This window comes from Alligator sinensis, unplaced genomic scaffold, assembly GCF_000455745.1.
Source record: "Alligator sinensis unplaced genomic scaffold, ASM45574v1 scaffold300_1, whole genome shotgun sequence".
In the NCBI taxonomy this organism is placed as follows: domain Eukaryota; kingdom Metazoa; phylum Chordata; order Crocodylia; family Alligatoridae; genus Alligator; species Alligator sinensis.
In genome coordinates, this window is record NW_005842240.1 from 91,535 (window position 1) to 111,564 (window position 20,030).

General features: G+C 43.3%; 1 protein-coding gene across 1 annotated transcript in view; it reads left to right on the forward strand.

Moving 5' to 3' along the window:
• MFSD2B (major facilitator superfamily domain containing 2B) overlaps positions 1-17,468 on the forward strand; it is a 33,302-nt gene extending 15,834 nt beyond the window's left edge. Inside the window, exons 4-12 of the mRNA XM_025208587.1 lie at positions 1,268-1,446; positions 4,261-4,351; positions 4,448-4,569; positions 6,458-6,541; positions 8,457-8,537; positions 11,491-11,600; positions 12,852-12,995; positions 14,976-15,152; positions 17,015-17,468. Of these exons, the coding sequence (XP_025064372.1) occupies positions 1,268-1,446; positions 4,261-4,351; positions 4,448-4,569; positions 6,458-6,541; positions 8,457-8,537; positions 11,491-11,600; positions 12,852-12,995; positions 14,976-15,152; positions 17,015-17,072 (1,046 nt within the window). The 3' untranslated portion in view covers positions 17,073-17,468. The remainder of the gene's footprint in view (positions 1-1,267; positions 1,447-4,260; positions 4,352-4,447; positions 4,570-6,457; positions 6,542-8,456; positions 8,538-11,490; positions 11,601-12,851; positions 12,996-14,975; positions 15,153-17,014) is intronic.
• Positions 17,469-20,030: the final 2,562 nt, after the last annotated feature.

The following is a 20,030-nucleotide window of genomic DNA, read 5'->3' on the forward strand; positions in this document are numbered from 1 at the left end:
AAATGTGGCCATGTAAGGTCACTCAGGCAGTTTGTGGCAGAACAGAGCATTGAACTCGAGCCTGTGTCTACTGGGCTAATGGCTGAACCCTCTCTCCTGGGAGAGAGGAGCCCTGGTTCTGCTCGCAATGTGGCTTGTGTGTTTTGCATGAAATAGTCATTTAATAAAATGCATGAACATGAAATGGGAGCAGGGAACATTAATGTTGGTCTGATGTAGGAAAATATTATTTCATAAAATCATAAGAATATAAGAAATGCCATTTACCAAGTCAGACCATAGGTCCATCAAGCCCAGTATCCTGTCTTACACAGTGGCAGAGAACGGATGCTGAAGGGGAGGGTGGATAGGACATGCCCACCCCCTGCCCCTCTCCCATCGCAGCTTCCAGTACTCAGAGGTAGAGGAAGTTCTAATTCAGAGGCTGTACCCTACCTACCACGTTCAGTATCTACTAATGGACCTTTCCTCCAAGAATCGATCCAATCCCCTTTTGAAGTAGGTTAAGCTCCCAACTTCTGCAGCATCTTGTGGCAATGAGTCCCACAAGTTAATTACTCACTGTGTGGAAAAGAACTTTCTTTTTGTTAGTTTTAAATCTGATATGCAATAGTTTCATTTTATGTCCCCTAGTTTTAGCATTGTGAGAGGCAGTGAATAATACATCCCCACTTACTTTCCCTGCACCATTTCATATTTTGCAAACCTGTCATGTTGTTCCCCCCCACCCTACACAAGTGTCTCTTTTCTAAGCTGAAAAGTCATAGCCCATTTAGTCTCCCCTCATATGGAGGCCCATCCATGCCCCTGTTTATTCTTGTTGCCCTTTTTTGTTCCATTTTACAGTTGGAGAAATAAGGCACAGAACAGGTAAGAGACTTGCAAAAGCTCTCACAGACTGAGTTGGGCCAAGGATTAGAAATCTGCTACCCCAGTTCTCTGTGCTTAGAAGAGTCCTAGGAACATTTAAGCTCTAGTTCAGCTGCGGTCTCAAGATGTGAAAGGTTACTGCACTGTTCCTTTGCCACTTAACCCTCCCCTTGTAGATTATACAGTATCAATAAAAGGTGATGGGGGAGACAGAATTTCCTTTTCATCCAACTGTTGTGTAAGCACCATTCTAGATGTGCCAGGTTTGGTGGTGCTATTGTGCATATCCCCCATAAAAAGAACAGTTTTCTTCAGTGAGTTCACTCTTTAGCGAGGAAAAACATCAGGCTCACTAATAAGCTTCCCCCCTAACGCGCCTTTGTGCTTCTTATTATAGGAATGACTATGGAAGTCCTTGGCACCCTGATTGGAGCCGCGCTCCAGGGGCAGATTGTGGCAAGTGCTCATGCCTCTGATCGTTGTACTGTGAATCGCACTGCAAACACAACCGAGTATCTTCAATCCCTACACAACATTTCCAGCTTTCCTGAGCCCTTGGGCTTCCTGTCTCACGGGGTAAGTGCATACGCAGCTGGCATTCCTAGGGGAGGGGTTTTTCAGTGGTGTCCCTTTTCATCAACTTGCAGGGTGTACCCGAGTCTGGCTCGGCTGATATTAGTGACATCAGAACCACGACAGCTGCCTTGTTGTGGGCAGCCCCCCATCTGGTCTTTCTTTGACTGCTCCTCAGCATGACAGCAACATTATAACAAGGAGCTTGCAGAAGATGCTGGTTAAGAGGCGTAGGGCCACCGTCTCTCCTCCCTGCAGGCTGACTTGCTGTTTAAAATACAAGTCTAATTAGCAAAAAATAATTATTCAGAGTGGCTGCTTTCAGCCCAGCTGCACAGGATACATTTTCAATGCAGTAGCTGGGGAGTTAGTTTTCGAGTTCCCCCAGTAAAGACAGTGGCATTTGCCTTCCTAAAATCCTACACAGCTTTGAACTTTTATCCTTGCCAGGGTGTGACTGGTGGGAGTATGGAGAGGGCATTAATGCCATTCTAGTGCAGGGATGGCTTTGTAGTTAATGCGTAGAGGAGGATTTGAAAGATCTGGTTTCTGTTCCTTTTTCTACCATAGTCTTTCCCTGTAACCTTGGGGAATTCGCTTAGTAGGTGTGTGCTTCAGTTTCCCATTTGCGGAGATAAGGAGGAAGTATTGTAGATGAGGGGGTTTATGTCTCTTCTTCAGGGTTATTAGTGAAACCATGAACCATTGTTATTAGTACGAGCCATTATTATTAGTCCTTTCCAGGGGGCACTTTAACAAAACACACAAGACTATTACTTCTGTCTTCCTTGACTTAGAGTTGGCCTTTGCTCACATCACCAAACTGCTGCACAACTGGCATGCGGGTACTCAGGAAGTGTTTGGGAGAGGAATAGCTAAGAGTGTTATCTGTTGAGATTTGAAATGCATTGGCAGCCCTTGTACAGACTACTCTTTACTGTTCCTTCCTTGGTTAATGCTGCTGTTTCCTCCCTTTTCCAAATCCCCTAAACAGCACTGGGGGAAACTAGTCTTAAAAAGAACAAATCTGAAATCACATCTCAATGATGTGCATGGGCATCACGTGTGTATTTTGGGGGCAAGCAGTGTTGTGTAGTAGAGATGTATATTCTGATAATACATCCTAAGCATAATTCAATCCTGACTAAAGAATAACCTTACATTCTTTCACACAGCCAGGGATCTTTCTAAAAGAGAAATATCTTACAAAGTTTGTTTTCTTGAACCAAAGATGGTCTGTACCAAGCTATTCTCATACAAAGGGAGGGGGGTGTTTTTTTTAAGAGACTTCCTTTTTGCTTGGTTGCATTTTTATTAAGCAGCTCTTAGACTTAGAGTCTGCTCTTATACTTGCAATTATAACTACTATAAGTAGTTTGTAAACAGCAAAAATTTCTAAAACCAACCTTTCAAAACAAAGAATAAAAGAAAAATATAATAGAATATGAACCAGAAATATGAGTTTCAAAGCTTTATACTGGGACCGTTGTAGATGCAGTTGGAGGTGATCATTATGATTTTGTGGCTCAGTAGTTGGCTTCCTCTTTGACACTGCTGTTATTGGTTTACAGAAAGCAGAGACTTTCTAAGAATTTCCATAATTAGCTCAAACATTTCACTAAATAAAAAGCTGAAAACATATGTATATGAACTATCAGATTCTCCAAGCGTAATGTATATGTATGACATTATTATAAGCATCTCCTAAAACGCAGTCAGGGCAAAGACAAGATCTTGTTAATAAAATTATTACATTTCTGCTTATGCTGTTAACAATATTTCGCATCTTTATTGAGATATGAAGGTGCTGGCTGCAGCCTGCTGGCTATAAAACATGTAGTTAGGTTAATTCGCTTTGCAGAAATTCAGAACTATCCTCTGGGTACTGCCGGTTTCTGACAGGTAAGTGTACACATCTATGACTAGTCTCAACATTGCCTGTTTTTTAAACACATTCTGGTTGCTGACATACTAGACCTTTTGTCCAGAACTGTTTATATTTTGCTAGAAATGTATACATGTGGGTCCTGGATTTATCCTGATGTAAATTTAATTTATAAATGGCCCGCAGAAGTGAACATTTTTCACACAAAAAATGAAGAGCAGGCTGCTGACTTTACATATCTGGGAAGTTCTCCAATTGTAGCTGACTCACCAAAGAGAGACCAGGACTTTCAGTGCCAGCTAGTTATTCTCACTGCTGTAATATTGAGGTCCAACAGAAAGAAACTGATTTTTTTCTTTGGTGGCTACCTGGCCCTTCCTGATAGTGTATTGAGATGTATCAACCCTTTGCTTATATAGCCACCATTACAGTAATCCCTGAGCATTGCCCACTTGAACGTACGTGTTTTCACCACATTTCCTAACGATAAGGTAAGAAAGTGCTGCTGACCCCATTTTACACATGGGAAGCTAAGTTATGGGAAAACTAAACAACTTGAACAAGGATGTCTGTGTTAGAGCAGCGACTTGAACCTGCATTTCTCAGGTCCTAACCTAGCATCCTAACCTGTACACCAGTCTTTCTCTTCACTTGGGAGTTTTAACTTGGAAAAGTTTGAAACTGGTCACTTTAAAACAACCAGCCATGTTAGTAAAATCGTCTCAAGGGGAAATAGTCAGTTTTGAGAGAGCCAGGGGTTCCCGCAGCAGTTGGAGTTTGCTGCTCTGCCTTTATTAACTATGCTAGCACTAATGTCCTGTCCTAATGGTCACCCCTGATTTGATATTTTACACTGTAGCTGTTGGTTCACGTCTGTCAAAGCAGATCTTCTACTGGCATCACTTGAAATGTGGCTTTTTTTCCTTTTAAAGGCTAAAGTCTATATGATTGCAGCAGGAGTAATAGGAGGGGTGTATCTACTGGGGACTGTCATCCTTTTTAGTGGAGTAAAGGAAAAGGACGGTAAGTTATGTTTAAATGTGTCTGGGTTTCAAAGTGATTCTTTCCCATTTAACTTTGGAAAATATTACATTATTTTATGTATTCCACCCCTTGTAGATCCTTACGCCTTAAATTCAGACAAAGCGATTCCTTTCTTTAAGGGACTCAGACTCACAATGAAGCACGGGCCGTACATAAAACTTACAGCTTCATTTCTTCTCATCTCGACAGCAGTTCAGGTAACTTCAGCCTTAAACCCAGGTGAGGCTTGTTCCAACCACAGCATGAAACAGTCTTCAGGTGCTAAAATGTAAATGGCCTTTGACTTGTAAGCTGGGTTAGTGATTTGGTAGGTAACGTGTTTCCCTTCTGAGTCAGTATTGAACCAGTGCCCCACTTTGGTACTAAGGGGTACTGTACTGCTGGAGGTGATTGCCTTTCAAACAAGGAATAAAATTAAGATCCTAACCATTTATCATGAAAGATTTTGTGACTCTTTTCATAAAAGGTGGGATGCTGGCCCCAGTGACCCAGTTTAGGTCATTATACTCCACCTACCTCTAATTCCCTACTGTTTTGCTTGGCTCGAGAATACTTTATTTCTCTCAAAGCTGTTCTGCAGCTTTAAAACATTACCTTCGTTCCTTTTCTTAGGCGACTTCTGTAATAGTGACCACGATGGTTCCTATAGAGTAATTTGGGATGGAAGGCACTATGTAAGTGTAAGATGATATTCAGTTACTTTGGAGTAAAGTATAAACTCTGCTGTAACTAGAGCCACAGAATTCAGATCTGAATCAGCAGTCATATTTCTAACCTCCCAAACTAGTACAATAGGTTATCATTACACTGAGAGATGCTGCATAGAAACTGAAAATGAAAAGTTTGTAAGCCCATATTTCCTAAAGCCCAAGTGATGTTTTGACCCAGGATTTCAAGACATACTCATCTGTGAGGATCGTCATTAGGGTGGGTTTGTTATCTCGATCTTCAGTTTCCTATTTTAAAAAGTACATAATATCTACGTTTTTGTCACCAACCCGTTAGTCACTGTTGATCACAACCAGCGATGTGGCACCATGATACAAATCATAATGTAATGTGTACTTTAGTTGCCCTCTGTCCTGGAGAATAAATAAATAAGAGGTATAATTTCTCCATGGCTTTTACTTATAGCATGGAAATGTGAAAATATGTTGGCTGAGAAATTTCCAAGTTTCTTTTTGACACAGATTTGAATCCAGTTAGCAAATACCAAATATCCTGCTCTTTGGTGCATTTGATTGTCTTGACTTGAGGAAAAGCCTTGAGAGTAAGTGACAATAATATAAGCACTTCTCACATCAAGACAAAAAGAAAGGCAAGTTTATGACAGGTTCCTTGGGATTGCAGACCCTTCCAGCACTGAATCACCCAGCGTGGCATAGCGGGCATGGCACACAGTTGGCTACTTGCTGAGAATACCCAGGAAGGAGAAGATTCACTCTGGGACCATCTCACAATCTCGGGTCACAAGGAAGTGGAGGGGAGGGGTTGAAGAGGGGGCTGACAACAATTGAGAGGTCTCTTGCTCCAAATGGGCTGGTATGTGTAGGAGTTGCTGTTGTCTGCCTGGGGCTACTAGGTTTTGGGGAGTTTGGCTGGAATGAGGGCGATCAATGAAGAGCTAGACGCAGGGCAGTAGAGTTTTGTACCTGAAATGAAACAATGGATTGTGGCGCACGCTCAGAAAGGCAGTGTTGGGGGAGCCTCTCTCCATGACTGTCTGGCTTAATTTTTAAGCAGGTCCTTCTCTTAATGTATAATCTGTTAGCCCTCAAAAAGGTGCCATGCACAAATCAGATAGTCATCTAAGCCTTCGACTTCCCCAAAACAGTACATCCTAGGCCTGCACCAGACCTTGGGATCCTAGTCCCACTAGATAGCTGTGTTCAGTAGCTGGCCTTCCTCTCAGCCCAGCTTTCCTTGGCATAGTTCCTATGATGTCAGCAGTGTTATTCCTCATTTAAATTGGTGTAAGTTAAAGCAGAATTGAGCCCTTAATGACTTGATTACCAATTTTGTGAAATTGTAAAAACCTTTTGTTTGGTTTTTCTTTGTTGATTCTTGCCATCTTCAATTCACCAGCTTGAGCAGAGCAACTTTGTCCTGTTTTGTACCCACATGACTGAGCTTCGCAACAGCTTCCAGTATTTAGTGGTGACCATCTTGGTGAGTTGAACTGAGAAGACAGAGCGTTGGTTTAGCTGCAGGGTTGCACTCTGTTTCTGTATTCAGTAGAAAGGGCACAGAAGACAAGAACAGTTGCACCCAGGCAGCTCGGAGAGACATGACTGCAGATTACTACCACAACTGCTGGGCTTTCTGTGCGAATGGGTTTGATCTCCATGCTGTCACTAGTGGACATTGTGACTTGTAAATTTGAAGATCTCCTAATTTATTCCGTGGTCCTTACCTGCAGGCTGCTTTCTGCTCCTGAAAAGGTGAAACCTTCTGCTTGAAAGGAGCGGTGGACTTTTAGCTACTGTTTCCCTTTCCCCAGCTGACATGCTAAGAATTAAAACAAGTTCCTCTTGTGTGTGCTGACATGTGGACCCCCCATGCCAGGCAGCCTGCAGGAATAAATATTTAAAATATCTAGAGACACATCAGCAAATGCTTGAAAGATACCTTTACAGAGCCCTCTGCCTCCACACTTGAGTGTGGGGTTCTGCCCAGCTTCACATAGGTGGGTGGTCCCCTCATAATTGGGTTACAAATATCATGCATGCCTGGCTTTGAGCTTAAGCTACAAGAAACTGCTCCATTCTGATTAAAGTTCTTCTAGGGCAAATGGTAGGTTTAATGTTAAATAAGTGCTGGGGTATGTCTGCTGCATGCTTTTTACATACTTCATGGAGACTTCCCGTTCAGTATCTTGCTCATTAAATACTCTACCAGTCTTTGTGCCAGGAACTGCAGATTGCTGACAGTGCAGGGACTGTGCAGAGCTATTTGATAGGACTATTCATGGTTTCTAATGTAGGTTCCCACCTCCTTCCTTTTCAACTCTTTTGATTCTTCTTTTCTTACCTTAAAATGCTTCCAGGGCAGATCTTTGTCAGTGACTAAAACTAATAAGGGTGTAGAGCAAGAGATCACTTTCACATATCTGAGATCCTGCAGGTAATGAAAAGATATAAACACCAAGGTGGGAGGAGGATTGTTGGGATGATATGGGATGTAATTGGGAGCAACAGGATGATATTTAGGCTCAGATCAGTTGTAGTATTGTATGTGGAAATTGTGTAGTTCGGTCTTCTTTTATAACAATGTTGGGTTTAAATCAGCTATAACAGATGAGGTAGAATGCGCTATGTATGAAGTATTAACAAAATTGGCAGGGGGATGGACTGAACAGCTGAACAAGTCATATCTAGCTCTAACGTCTAGCATTTTATACTAAGTAAAGGAAAACTGAAGAAAACTATCAGGAGAAAATTTCTGATCTGAAAATGATTTCAAAAGTAGAAGGTGCATAGGTTGTAGCCATGTTGGTTTAAGGACATAGGCAGACAAGGTTCTTTGGGTAAACCTGATATCTTTTATTAGACCAACTCAAATAGTTGGAAAAATTCCTCTTAGCAAGCTTTCGGGCACAAACACCCTTTGTCAGGCTGAGGAAACATTTGCAGATGGTCTGTGCTCTTCCTGGATGGAGTGGTAAAGCAGCCAGAGGCCAGTATGTATACAAGAAAGCCAGTCAGTTAAATGTAAATTAAGGTGGTCAAAGGTAAAATAATCTTTTGAACATGGTTACACCTGTGACATCTTACAAATGCCCTAGATTGATCCCTGGGGAAAGTGTGTTGTATTCTTTTTTATTTAATTAGTACACTGCCTATTGCACTGGGGTTTTGTGTGCTTATGTGCAGTGGGGAGTTTTAGCTTACGTACTTATAATTTCTCCAATTTCTTTTTTCCATCATTCTTGTTTTTCTTAGTGGGAAAGAGAGCAGGAAGCCTTAAATTCTTCCTTAGTTCAGATCTTTTGCACAAAACAGTAGAGGGTGTTGGTGGGCCCTGTAGCTTACTCAGACGATGATCTTAATAAATACCCTACAAATCTTGTTTGCATCCTTTGCAGGTGTCAGCAGCAGTGAGCATTCCCTTCTGGCAGTGGTTTCTGCAGCACTTTGGCAAGAAAAGTGCAGCATGTGGGATTTCGGTAAGCAAAAATGTTAGAAAACCCTGTTGGTGCTGCATTTTACATGACCAACAGTAGCAGTTTCTGCAAAATTTGGGCAATGAGACCTCAAACCAAGGACATTTTTTCTTGCTTCAAGGTTTGTTTAAAACCTATAAAACATGTATGTTATTGGCAGGTTGTAGGTTTTGCTTCTTGGAGATTGGGCTGGTGCTGAATATGAGATGCCAACTTTTCCCCAAGTTTGAGCAGGTTCTACATTGTGCCCATTTCACAGAAAAGAATTCGAGCATAATATTACAGATTCTGATCCAGGCTGCCCCAAATCCAAGGGTTACATGTTGTTTGAGGTTTGGATCCATCTCTATTATGGCCAATATATGGTTCTTACTTGAACCAAACAAAATTGAGCAGTTTAGGTAATTGAACCTGTAACTTAGTTTAAGGAGGAGGGAGTAGCAAAATTCCTCCTCTCTGTCCAGTGAAAGGACGTGGAATTGTCCATGTTTTCCGTCTGTATGAAACTTCTTAAGTTCTGTGAAAGTTTGAATAACACCCCAAAAAGTTCAGGTCTGGTAACAGCCATTGTATGCTTTGAACAGCAACAGTTTATTGAAACTGCAATCTGTGTGTGACTTCAAAACAAAACTCTGGATCCAGACGTACCACATCTTTAGATAGGTTGAAATATGCGCTTGGACGTGGCATGTCCCACCTGTTTCTCCCTCTCATCAGCATTCCAGCACAGATAGCTGCCAGAAGCTAAGATGGGCCCTGAAGGAGCACAGATTTACCTCCCAGGCTGTCAGCTTCTGTTGCACCTTCCTTATCCCTTTTCACTCGTATTGTGGGAACAATATCACTTCACTCAGTGCTCTTGTGTTTCTGCCATTTGTTTTTTCCTTGAGAGTTTCACCTCTTTTAAGGGTGGAAGGAGTACTACATACTTATTTGAAAATGGGTTGATTTTCTGTAGACTCTGTAGACTTAATATTCTCATTAAATTAATACCAAGAGACACCTGAAAGTAAAGCATTCAGACAAGATATGTGGGTATCACAGATTTATTTTTATGCCAGTGGTGGGACACACACTCCTTTTCTCCCACTCCTCCTTAGTTTTGGTTGGAGGAGATGGTTCAGTGGCCTAAGTATCAGTACCAACATAATCTAAACTTTGTGAGGCAGCAGGGTTCAAACCCCAGCAGGATCATGCTGTATTATCCTTCCTGTGCCCAGAGTTGGGGTATAGGATAGAAACTAGCTGCAACATCTGTCTGCTTTATGTTGTTGAGATCAAGTGCTCAGCCCTCATGGGGCATGTCTACACAAGCAAATGCTGCTGGATGGGTTTACTCCAGAGTAAACACACCCTGGGCAGGAGTCTACATGTGTGCGCATTTGGGAGAAGATTTGCTTCCACCCTGCTCTGCTCCCCTGCAGCAGCCAGAGGGGGCTCCAGGCTGCTCCTGGTTGCTAGCCCAGGGGCTAGCAAGGAGCAGGGGGCCAGGAGACAGCTGTCTCCTGGTGGGGACTGGGAGATTGCTTCCTGCTCCATGCCTGCTGCTGGGGCAGGATCCAGTGGCAGAGTCCAGGCTGGACCAATGTACTACAGCCCTGGCTCCCCAATCAGGGGCAGGGGGCTTGGAAAGAGCTGCGGGGGAGGGTCAGGTCCCAGCCCCCTGCCCTTACCTGTTGGTGGAGCAGCTAGCAGTGAGCCCCTGGCTCCATGATCACGGAACGGGGGCTGGGAACTCCCTGCTGCCAGGGCAGGGGGAAATTGTCCCTGCCCAGGCTCTACCACCTTAGCCCACCCTAGCAGTAGGCAGCTCCCGGGGGCCGGGAGCAATCTCCTGCTGCCCGGCTGACCAGGAACAAATTTACTCTTGGTCAGTCGTCTACATGTGCCTTACTGAGCAGTAATTACTCAGCAGTGAATTTGCTACTTGCATTTGCTAGGTACCTTGCAAATGCAGGTAGCAAATTCACTGCTGAGTAGAGCAAATGACTGCGCAGTACGGGTCTGCACGTGTAGACGGTGATGCATACTGTGCAGTCATTTGCTGTACTGCGCAGTAAAGTGTCTTGTGTAGACTCGCCCATGTGGAGGCTGATGTGAGGAAATGAAGGTGCCCAAGAGATACCTGAAGTGGTACGATGGAGGTCACCTTTACTCCACATGACTATTAAAGATCTTTATCAGGTACTTTTCATAAGTCCAGTGTCCTTGGCTATCATTTCCCCTCCCTTTGCCCTGCTGTTCCCTGTAGGTCAGTTAAAACCCTTCAGGTCACTGGTGGGCCTGCTTGTCTGTAGGTCACAAAGTGTGTGGTTGTGGAAGGGAGAGGTGTGGGAGGGGGAGTGAGCCACTAGGGACTGAAAAGTCTAATTTATAAAGAAGAAAAACAAAATGCAGTGGACATATGTTACAGTGACTTTTCTGGATCTTAGGGAACTCTGCTCCCAAATACCTCTGCTTCTGCATTATAGCCTCAGGCCGGCTGGTCCTGCCTCGTGCCTCTTCTTCACTACATTTTAAATCAGTGCTGTTATTGTTCCAGAAACCTCTTTGGATACTTTAGTTTCTGAAAGGGTACATGATGCAGAGCACAAATGATCATAAAATTGCTTGCAGTTATATCTTTATACAAGGTATAATCTTGTATTGCTAGAGTGCTCTCTTGTGGGGAAATAACGGTCATGCCACTACAGACTAATGCAGGGATTATCTGTCTGTGCTGGGAATTTGCAGTCTGAAAAGGGACTCTTGCTAAGTTGGGTATCAAATAAGGATGTGATGGGAATACATTTTTTCCAAAATGTGGAGGCTCTAAACTTTGGACTAGCCTGGTGCTCAGGCTGCTGCCTCCCACAGCCACCTCTGTTTTTTAGCAAAACATATATTCTCCATGATGTGCCATATCTTTTCCATGCCTAACACACCATTTTTTTTGTTTTTTCTTTCTTTTTCTCAGTGGATGATCCCGTTCGCAGTCATGCTGGTTACAGTCCCACATCTGAGCGTGGCTTATGTGGTGGCCTTCGTCTCTGGTCTGAGTATTGCAGCATCTTTGTTGTTGCCATGGTAGGAGGATCTAATGCTTGAAGGTCTCCAGGCGGGAAGGGAGGGAGTGTGTGTATTCCCAAATGTAGAGTATGTACCTCAATGAGAGCCAGAATTTGGTAATAAACTGGTATGTGAGCTACATTGGTTTTCACTATATTTAGACGATACCTGTGCGGCCCTGTGACCCTAGTTACAACAGAATTAACAGCTAATGTCTTTATGCATAAACAGAACTGCTCTCGGCGTATAACTGTAAGTGAATTAATACCCTACAACGGCGTGGAACGTGGATAAACAATAAGTTGGTTGCTTGGATTTAATTTTTAAAATGGCAACAGAAATGAGGATGACCCTTAATGCAAATCACTTAGCGAAGTCTTGTGGAGAGTCAACACTGAACTAGAGCTCCCTGCAGAGTGGTTCTGTGTTGCAAAGAAAATGCAGGAGTGCCACGTAAGGGGCCATGGATAAAAGAAACCGATAACCCGCAGGTTCGTGTTTGAAGAGGGGCTTGGAAGTGAATTATTTGATTAAAACCAAGTGAAGAGGTTGCAGAGCTGGATCCCTTCTTGCACATGCCTGGCTTTTGAAATCAACCTGACCACAAAGCAAGATTGAGTCAGGTAGAACAGCCCTTCATGCCTCATAGATGCAGTTCCATGAAAACTGAAGCCTTTTGGGGATTGGGGGTATGTATTCAGGCTGCCCAGACTACCTGAGCTCAGGAACACAACCTGCCCTCCATCAGTAAACTGGTAAAAATGAAACTTGTTGATTTATAGTTGATGTTTTTACCTATTTCCATCCTGCTTTGGATCTGGGTCAGAAGCAGTCTCAAATCAGTGGAAGGACAGGCCCCTTTAGTGTCCTACAACTGCTTCTGCATGCTACCACACTTGAGGTAGTTGCACGATAACACCTCTGGAAAATCCAAGTGGCCCCAAATCCAGCTCGGGTATTCTTGTACGTTATTATCACTGTTATTATTAAAAGTAATAGTATTAAGCAATAACTTGTAATCTTGTGGAAGGGGCTTGGTTACCTTACCTAGGTGTTGTGGTTCTGTGGCCTTGCGGTGTGTTTTGTGCATTTGCTATGACAATTATTGCCCTCCTTTCAAACAAGGGCACCTTCTGGTTTTCCGTATTCCACTCTGTGGTTTACACAATCAAACCTCCAAGGAAAAGGACTCTTTGCCAACTCTGTCCATGAAAGAGGCTCAGACTTCTGCTGGAGGCTGTTCATTCCTCTTCTCTTGCTGGCCTCCAGGTCCATGTTGCCTGATGTTGTTGATCACTTCCGCCTGCTGAATCAACATGTAAAGAGGCCTGAAACCCTCTTCTATTCTTCGTATGTCTTCTTCACCAAGTTGTCAACAGGGATTGGATTAGGAATGTCTTCAGCAAGCCTTGAGTAAGTGATAGTTTGTTTCTGCTTATTTGGCTTTTATTATAAAAAGATTCTGAGGGCCTTCATTTTTTTCCTGTGCGGCTAATCACGATTTCACCACTCACGAAAGCAGGATCCTGGCAGGTATAGATAGACAAGGTTGTCAGTTCGAGTTGACTACATCACGAACCTGCAATTGTTCTCATCCAGGTCAGACCTTCTGGGCAGTGAGACATTTACACTAACATATTTCAATTCAAAAGTAACAGGACTCCTTTTAGATATTCCTTATTTACATTATTTTCATAAATCTCAGCTGCAAATACAAGTGAAGCTTATGTAGACCCCTAGGCACAGAACACAGAAACGTAGCACTGCAGTAACACTGCTGAAGAGCTACAGATCTTTAGGAAGCATCCCATCCCTCAAGGGACAGAAAAATTTAGGTTGGATATTAGGAAGAATTTTTGAGCTCAGAGAGTGGTTAAATACTGATACAGGTTACTAGAGAGGTTGAGGAATTCATATCACTGGACGTTTTTTAAATGGAGATTGCCAAACATTTGGTTTGGAGGGGGCTGATCTTGCCTTGAGCAGGGGGTTGGACGGGATGACCTCCTGTGGTCTCTTCCAGCTGTATTTGTCTATGGGAAAGGGAGCAGAAATGGTCTCTCGTTCTCTGTTTTTACAGAGCCAAGCACAAGGCTTGCAGGGTTTCCATTGACACTGCTAGGTGTTAGTGTGACAGAAATGCTTGTACAGCACTCTGTCTGCAGGGGCAGAAGCTGAACAAATGGAAATGGATTATTATGGAAGAAGAGAAATATTCTCAGTATCAAAAGACCTTTTAGAAATTGTGGCGACCTTTTCAATAGCATGTTTGTGGAACCTACAATTTAAGCTAAGAGTCCAAATCAGTTTTCATCAACTGGAAACTTTTGGTTGAAAATTTCTTTAAAATACTTGTTTTTTGGCTGGCTTTACTCTGAGTTAGGAAGACCACTTTTACAGCAGGCAATCAAGTCCCATTTGGTAACTGTGATTTTAACAGTCTGTCTTCTGCCACTACCGCAATTTGAAGACTGGAGAACCCTAGTAGCATGGTGGCGGGTTGTGGTAGCTCCACTGCGGACCATGCCATGAAATACCCTGAAGTATTTTGGTCAACAAGCTGTTATGAAGTTTGCAGCCGATGCCATAATACTTTCTCCTCAAGAAAATAAGTCTCCTTGTTTTTAGACACTGCATATGGAAAGCTCATAACTAACATATTACTGTCAACTGATTAACTCTGCTTCATTCCTCTTAGTGAGCTTCCAGCCGTTTGCCATCTGCTGGAGACCAGAGCTGACATTTATGGGAGAGTGTAGGAGGCAGATTGATAGAGAATGGGTAATAACTTTTCATGGTGCATGTGCAGAGTGAAACCGAAGAATACCACAACCTGGGACAGCATAGGTTAGGGTACCATCAATTATGCTAAGTGGTACCTAGGCCCTGAGATAGCATGGCACTTAAGAATGTGCTTATCTTTAGGCACTGAGTAATTCCACTACTGTTCTACAGAGCACTTAAGTCTGGACTTAACTTGAAGGTGATTACTGCTCTTGGAGGCAGTGTGACTACTTATCTACTTTTAAAGTTAAGCACATGCTTAAGTACATTGTTGAATCACTTTTCAGACAAATGCAGCTCTGTAGGATTTCATCTCACTATTGCCGTAGTCACAGTCACATCATTAAATGAAGGAATGAACTTGTTTAAAAGAAGATGGGGAGGAAAGTGGCATGGAAGAGCCAAGCCAGCTCTCAGGGAAATGAAATTCCATGTTGGCATTGATAGGAACAGGACTGGCCACCAAAGGGGGCAGTTAGCAGACAAAGGAGTAAAAGGAGGTGTAAGAAGAAATGGGAGCAAAAGTCTGGGTGGCTGGGATTTGGATCGGGGGCTTAACATAACAAATAGCATGTGAGTAATAGTACTGGGCATGTGGATGTTTCCTAGGTTGGCCGGATACAAAGGAGGGGCCTGCAGACAATCCAGCAGTGTGATCCTTGCATTGAAAATCCTGATTGGGGTAGTGCCGACCATCCTCATTCTTCTAGGTTTATTCATACTCCTTTTCTACCCAATCACCGAAAAAAGTCGAAAGGAAACTGAGCAGGCGCTTGAACAGTTAAGGTAGGATTACATCAGCAGCAAATAGCAGTGACCTGACAGGGGCATTTGGAGCAAGATATCATCTCAGCATACTGATCCCACCCTGCTCTACCTCTGTTTTGCATCTGACCCAAGTCTCATAGTCACAGTCCTTTCCCAGTGCTTGCCTGCAGTTGGGGGTTAGATGCAAGTGAGCCAATTGAAACTGAATCCAAAAAAGACAGAGGTGATGATTGTGGGCAGACCGCATAACTTGGGAGGGATTAGGACACCTATCACTGGTGTTCTGCCTCCCCTTGTCACCTAGGTTTGCAGCCTTGGGGTGCTTCTGGATCTTCTGGGTCCACCTGGATCTTCAGGTGTCAGCTGTGGCTAGAAGCACCTTTCACCAACTCCATCTGGTGAGAAGGCTGTGACCCTTTCTTTCATGTTCATATCTGGCCACCATCATCCATGCCTTCATAACCTCAAGGCTAAACTTGCAATGTACGGTACATAAGGCTGCCCTTGACCATCCAGAAGCAGCAACAGAAGGTGCAGAGCATGGTGGCCCACCTTCTGAGGGGGTGGTTCTCCAGGAGCACATAACTCCAGTGGTCCAGAGTCTGCATTGGTTCTCAGTAGCTTTCTGGGTGCAATCCAAGATGCTGGTTTTAACACATAGGGCCCTAACCAGTGTTTCTCAACCAGAGTGCCTTAGTACCATGGGGTGCCATGAAATCCTTTCAAGGATGCCAAGGGGTGCCACGCAATGTTACAACTGTGATGTGTGCAAACAGATAAACAGAGAGATTTCAAATAGAAGTCCAATGTGTCAAAACCATTTTGACCTATTGTGGTCTTTTTGAGTTCTTTGCAGCAAAAAAATGGCCTATTATTTTTCAGCGGTCAAAAATAAGTCAAAGCTCAGAGCTGGCATTTTCCAAGGGGTGCCCTGAGTCTTACGAGGGGTGCCTTCAGTCTAAAAAGGTCTGAACCTTATATCACTTAGGGACCTTTTCTCTTATGCCTCACTAAGACCCTGAGGTCAGTCGAGAACAGCCATCTGTAATCAATACCCCAAGTCTGCTTGGCAAAAACAAATGGCTCACTAACCCATGGGTTGCTAGGGCAAAAACAGTTGCCTCTTCAACATACAGGCAGAAAGCGCTCTTAGGAAGGACAGTACTCTCTGCCTGCAATAGGAAAAATAAGCCTCACAATAATGAAGGTATTTCATGGAAATGGGCCATTAGCTAGAGAAACTCCAGTTGCTCCAGGAAATAAAGTATTTTCTTGAAAATTCGGAGACTTTAACAAAAAAATGAACAAGGCTGGGGGTAGGGAGTGATGGCTTGGATGTATTTGAAAGCTTTCCGTTTTAAGTTATTCTGTTCTCTTGTTGTTGTTCTGTTTTATAAGCGATTCTGCTCTCTTATTGTAAGCTGCCCAAATGTAAATAATACAAATCATGCAGCAAAATCTCAGAACGCACCAGTGAAGAACAGCGCTCTCGGGGGTGGGACGCAGCACGCTGCCATTGTACAGCGGTTTTGGACTGGAGGGGATGGCTGTTATATCCAGTCAAAACTACAGGTGAAGAAATCCTTAGCTAAGGAAAATGTAATTAAACATGACCTATCTTTTCTTGCTGACGGATTTCTTTCCCAATTAAAAAAACCTAGGCTGAAGGTCTAAAACTTCAGACCTCATTTTGGATGTTTAAGACAATATTAAGTCCTCAGTATACTGAGAGGCTATTCTCTCCTCTCTGTTCTGGTTGTCTTTTGAGGTGCCTAAGTTTTAGTTTTTGCTAAATTTGGCAAAACATACTGAGAAAATAACAGCAAGCAGGAAAAAATGGAGACCTCATCATCACATGTGATCCTCTCTGCCCTTCACAGAAGGAACCATCCCAGTTGTGACAACCTGTTTGAAAATGAAGGCAATATCCTGATATGAGAATCCAGAAAGCAGCGGCTGTCAAAGAAGAACCTTCGATTCCAGATCACCATACCAGTGTTCGGTTATCCTGTAGATAAGTTATCAGAAGAATAAATGGACTGGCCTTGATTGACAAAACCAGGAAGATCCTGAGTTGAGTTCAATGAATGCAACTTCATGCCCCACCTGAAAAAGGTGTTAGCCATGCTGAATCAGTATTAACCAAATCCCCAGCACTGTTGAGGATAACATGCAGCTGAAGCAGCTATTGGGACATAAGGCAAAGATGCCGTGGTCAGGGAAGATCTCATGGAACTGCTGGCAAAAGCAATATCCTAATGTGCTTAGCCGATTACTTTATTCTGACCTGCACTGTCTTTGTAGTCTCTGCTGAACACAGGATTTTCTTTGCTACCTGTCCTACCCTATTTGTCTTTGTTGCCCTTCACCATAGTAGTGGCTGCATCTCGACAGTTGATGTATGTGATCCCTGGGGGCTTATATAGCAGTTTGTTTCCAAAAGCACTTTGGGATCCTGGAGGATGAAATGTCCTAAATAGATGCCTGAATTAGTTCTTTTTTAAATGAAAATCCCCAGGTGCAGTTTGGGACAGTCATGTCATGAGGATTTTCCCATGCACTGTCACTCCAAACTGGAGTGATTTTATTTTAATTTGGGGAGCTACTGCCAAAAAATGTTTTCTAACGTGACTAGTGATTTTGGGTGCCTGACTTTTTGGCTGTGCCACTTAACACACAGCTGTGGTCCTGACTGTGACAGTGTCAGTGCTCATCACTTTCTGACAGGCACCTTTAAGGCATCTCACATTGAGGTACTTAAGGTCAGTAGTCACTTTGGGAATTGTAGACAGTAACATCTTGTATTTATCTGCCTTCAGTGGTGAATGCGTGTATGACTTGCATGAGACATTGCTTCTCCGTACAGAGAGCTGCCCTTCTCCTATTGACGTGCTGCAGCAGTGTTACTGTTCTCAACACACATACTGCATTTTACAGTAATGATACTGTACCAGTCGCACAGTTGGTGCCTTTTTGAATCAGGGAAATCATAATGTGTTAGACAGACAAGGTTCCTTGGGTGAATTTGATATCTTTTATTAGACCAACCCAAATGGTTGGAGAGAAGGGTTTTTGAACCCGAAAGCTTGCTTAATAACTATTCTCCAACCATTTGGGTTGGTCTAATAAAAGATATCAAATTCACCCAAGGAACCTTGTCTGCCTATGTCCTTAGACCAACACGGCTACAACCTACACCCCTGCATAATGTGTTAGAAGCATTAATGAAAGCCTCATCATACCTCTGCCTGGAGGATGCATTACTGGGCATGTTTTACACAGGGAGATTGGCACACAGAGATCAAGGGCTTGTGCACTCAGGGAAGGTAGCATGCTGTTAGCTTATTGCGCACTAGCTACTCCAACTAAAAATGCCATGCAGGCACTCAGTCCATGCTAAATGTGCCTTTGCACAGTGCAGGCTTCTGCCATTCGGAAGCACTTGATCTAGAGCACACTGGAGTCTACAGTGTCACAACCCAAATCAATCAGTGCCCATGTCACTTGCAAGAGATACCATTCAGACCATCATCTGATCAACTAAGGGTTAAAACAAAATCCTGGTGAAGAACTGTATATAATTTATGCCCACGTCACAAACGAGAAACGAAACTTAAGGCTGGTCAGGGTGAAAGGGGATAGCCCTGCCATAAATCCCTGCAATTGGTCAAGGAACAAGCGTAGGTACCTCACACGTAACATACTAAAAACCTAACCCACTACCTTATAACTTGATAGCAACCTGAGAGCACAAAGAACTGCTGCTTGCCAGATAATTAAAGATTCCATTTAGCAGTTCATCATTGGATATCTCTGAGAAACACCTCTGTCTATAAATAGTTTAGCAACTTCCGCCCAAGTCAGAGAAACTCTGGGAGACCTCTGCGGAAATCTCTAAGGAGAAACCTAAGATCATCATCAGAGTAAATTGACAGTTTGATCAGCTGTCAATAGCTTCCCGTCAGCGTAATATTGACGTATCAAAGCCCTGCAGGCACGATAGCTCGTTCCCGGCGCCACGTCCGTCATCGTTAGCTATAACCCGAAACTGTACGCTTGATCGTAATCGTTGTATCGTTAGCTGTAACCCGAGACCATACGCTTGATTATAATCACTATAACTGGAAAAACTGCAACGGAACAAAGGCTCAGCCTGCGTCGCGCGTCACTATCTGAGCGACGTAAGTAAACACATTTCTGTAACCAACACGCGTCTGTGCCTGGTTAATTTCACCTCGTCCATCACTACCCGCCTGTTGAGGCGACAGTTTTACGACTCCGGGTGGGAGTCAGTAAGCAGCTGACGGGCCACTGCTCTGATCTCCGACATACAGGAGCTGGTTTAGGCCATGATTGCTTCCAGGTCACCCAACAAGTGAACAGTGATAATGAGCCCAGGATGGTCTAAAATCAGTAGTGCTCGATCTTCTAGCACTGTGGGCTGGGTGCGTGACGCAGGGCTGATTGTGGATCAACTGCGTAGTTGGGCCTATGCATTGTGCCGTACACACCAGGATTCATAAACTTGCTGGGGTATTAATCCTAGCTCGGCCCCTGCTTCTAGCAAAAATGTCAAAAAAAAATCATCAAGTTTAGTGTTCTTGACCTCGTGCATGGCAGCATTCATGGGCCCAAATAAAATAGAAGAATTATAGATAAAAGATATAACTGGGTATTTTTGGAATTTTCAAATATAGAGTTGTTCTATTTTATTTGATTATCAGAGTTATATTTTTGTTGATGATATGAATGTATTTTTCTAAATGAGAAGCTTAAAGAATGAATTTGGAAAAGAAAGTAGAGTTGGTATTTTCTGTGATTTTTTTCCTCAAGGATCAATGTCGGTACTGTGAAAAAAATGAATGTGTATATTCCTTCTTTCAGCACTGTTTAAAC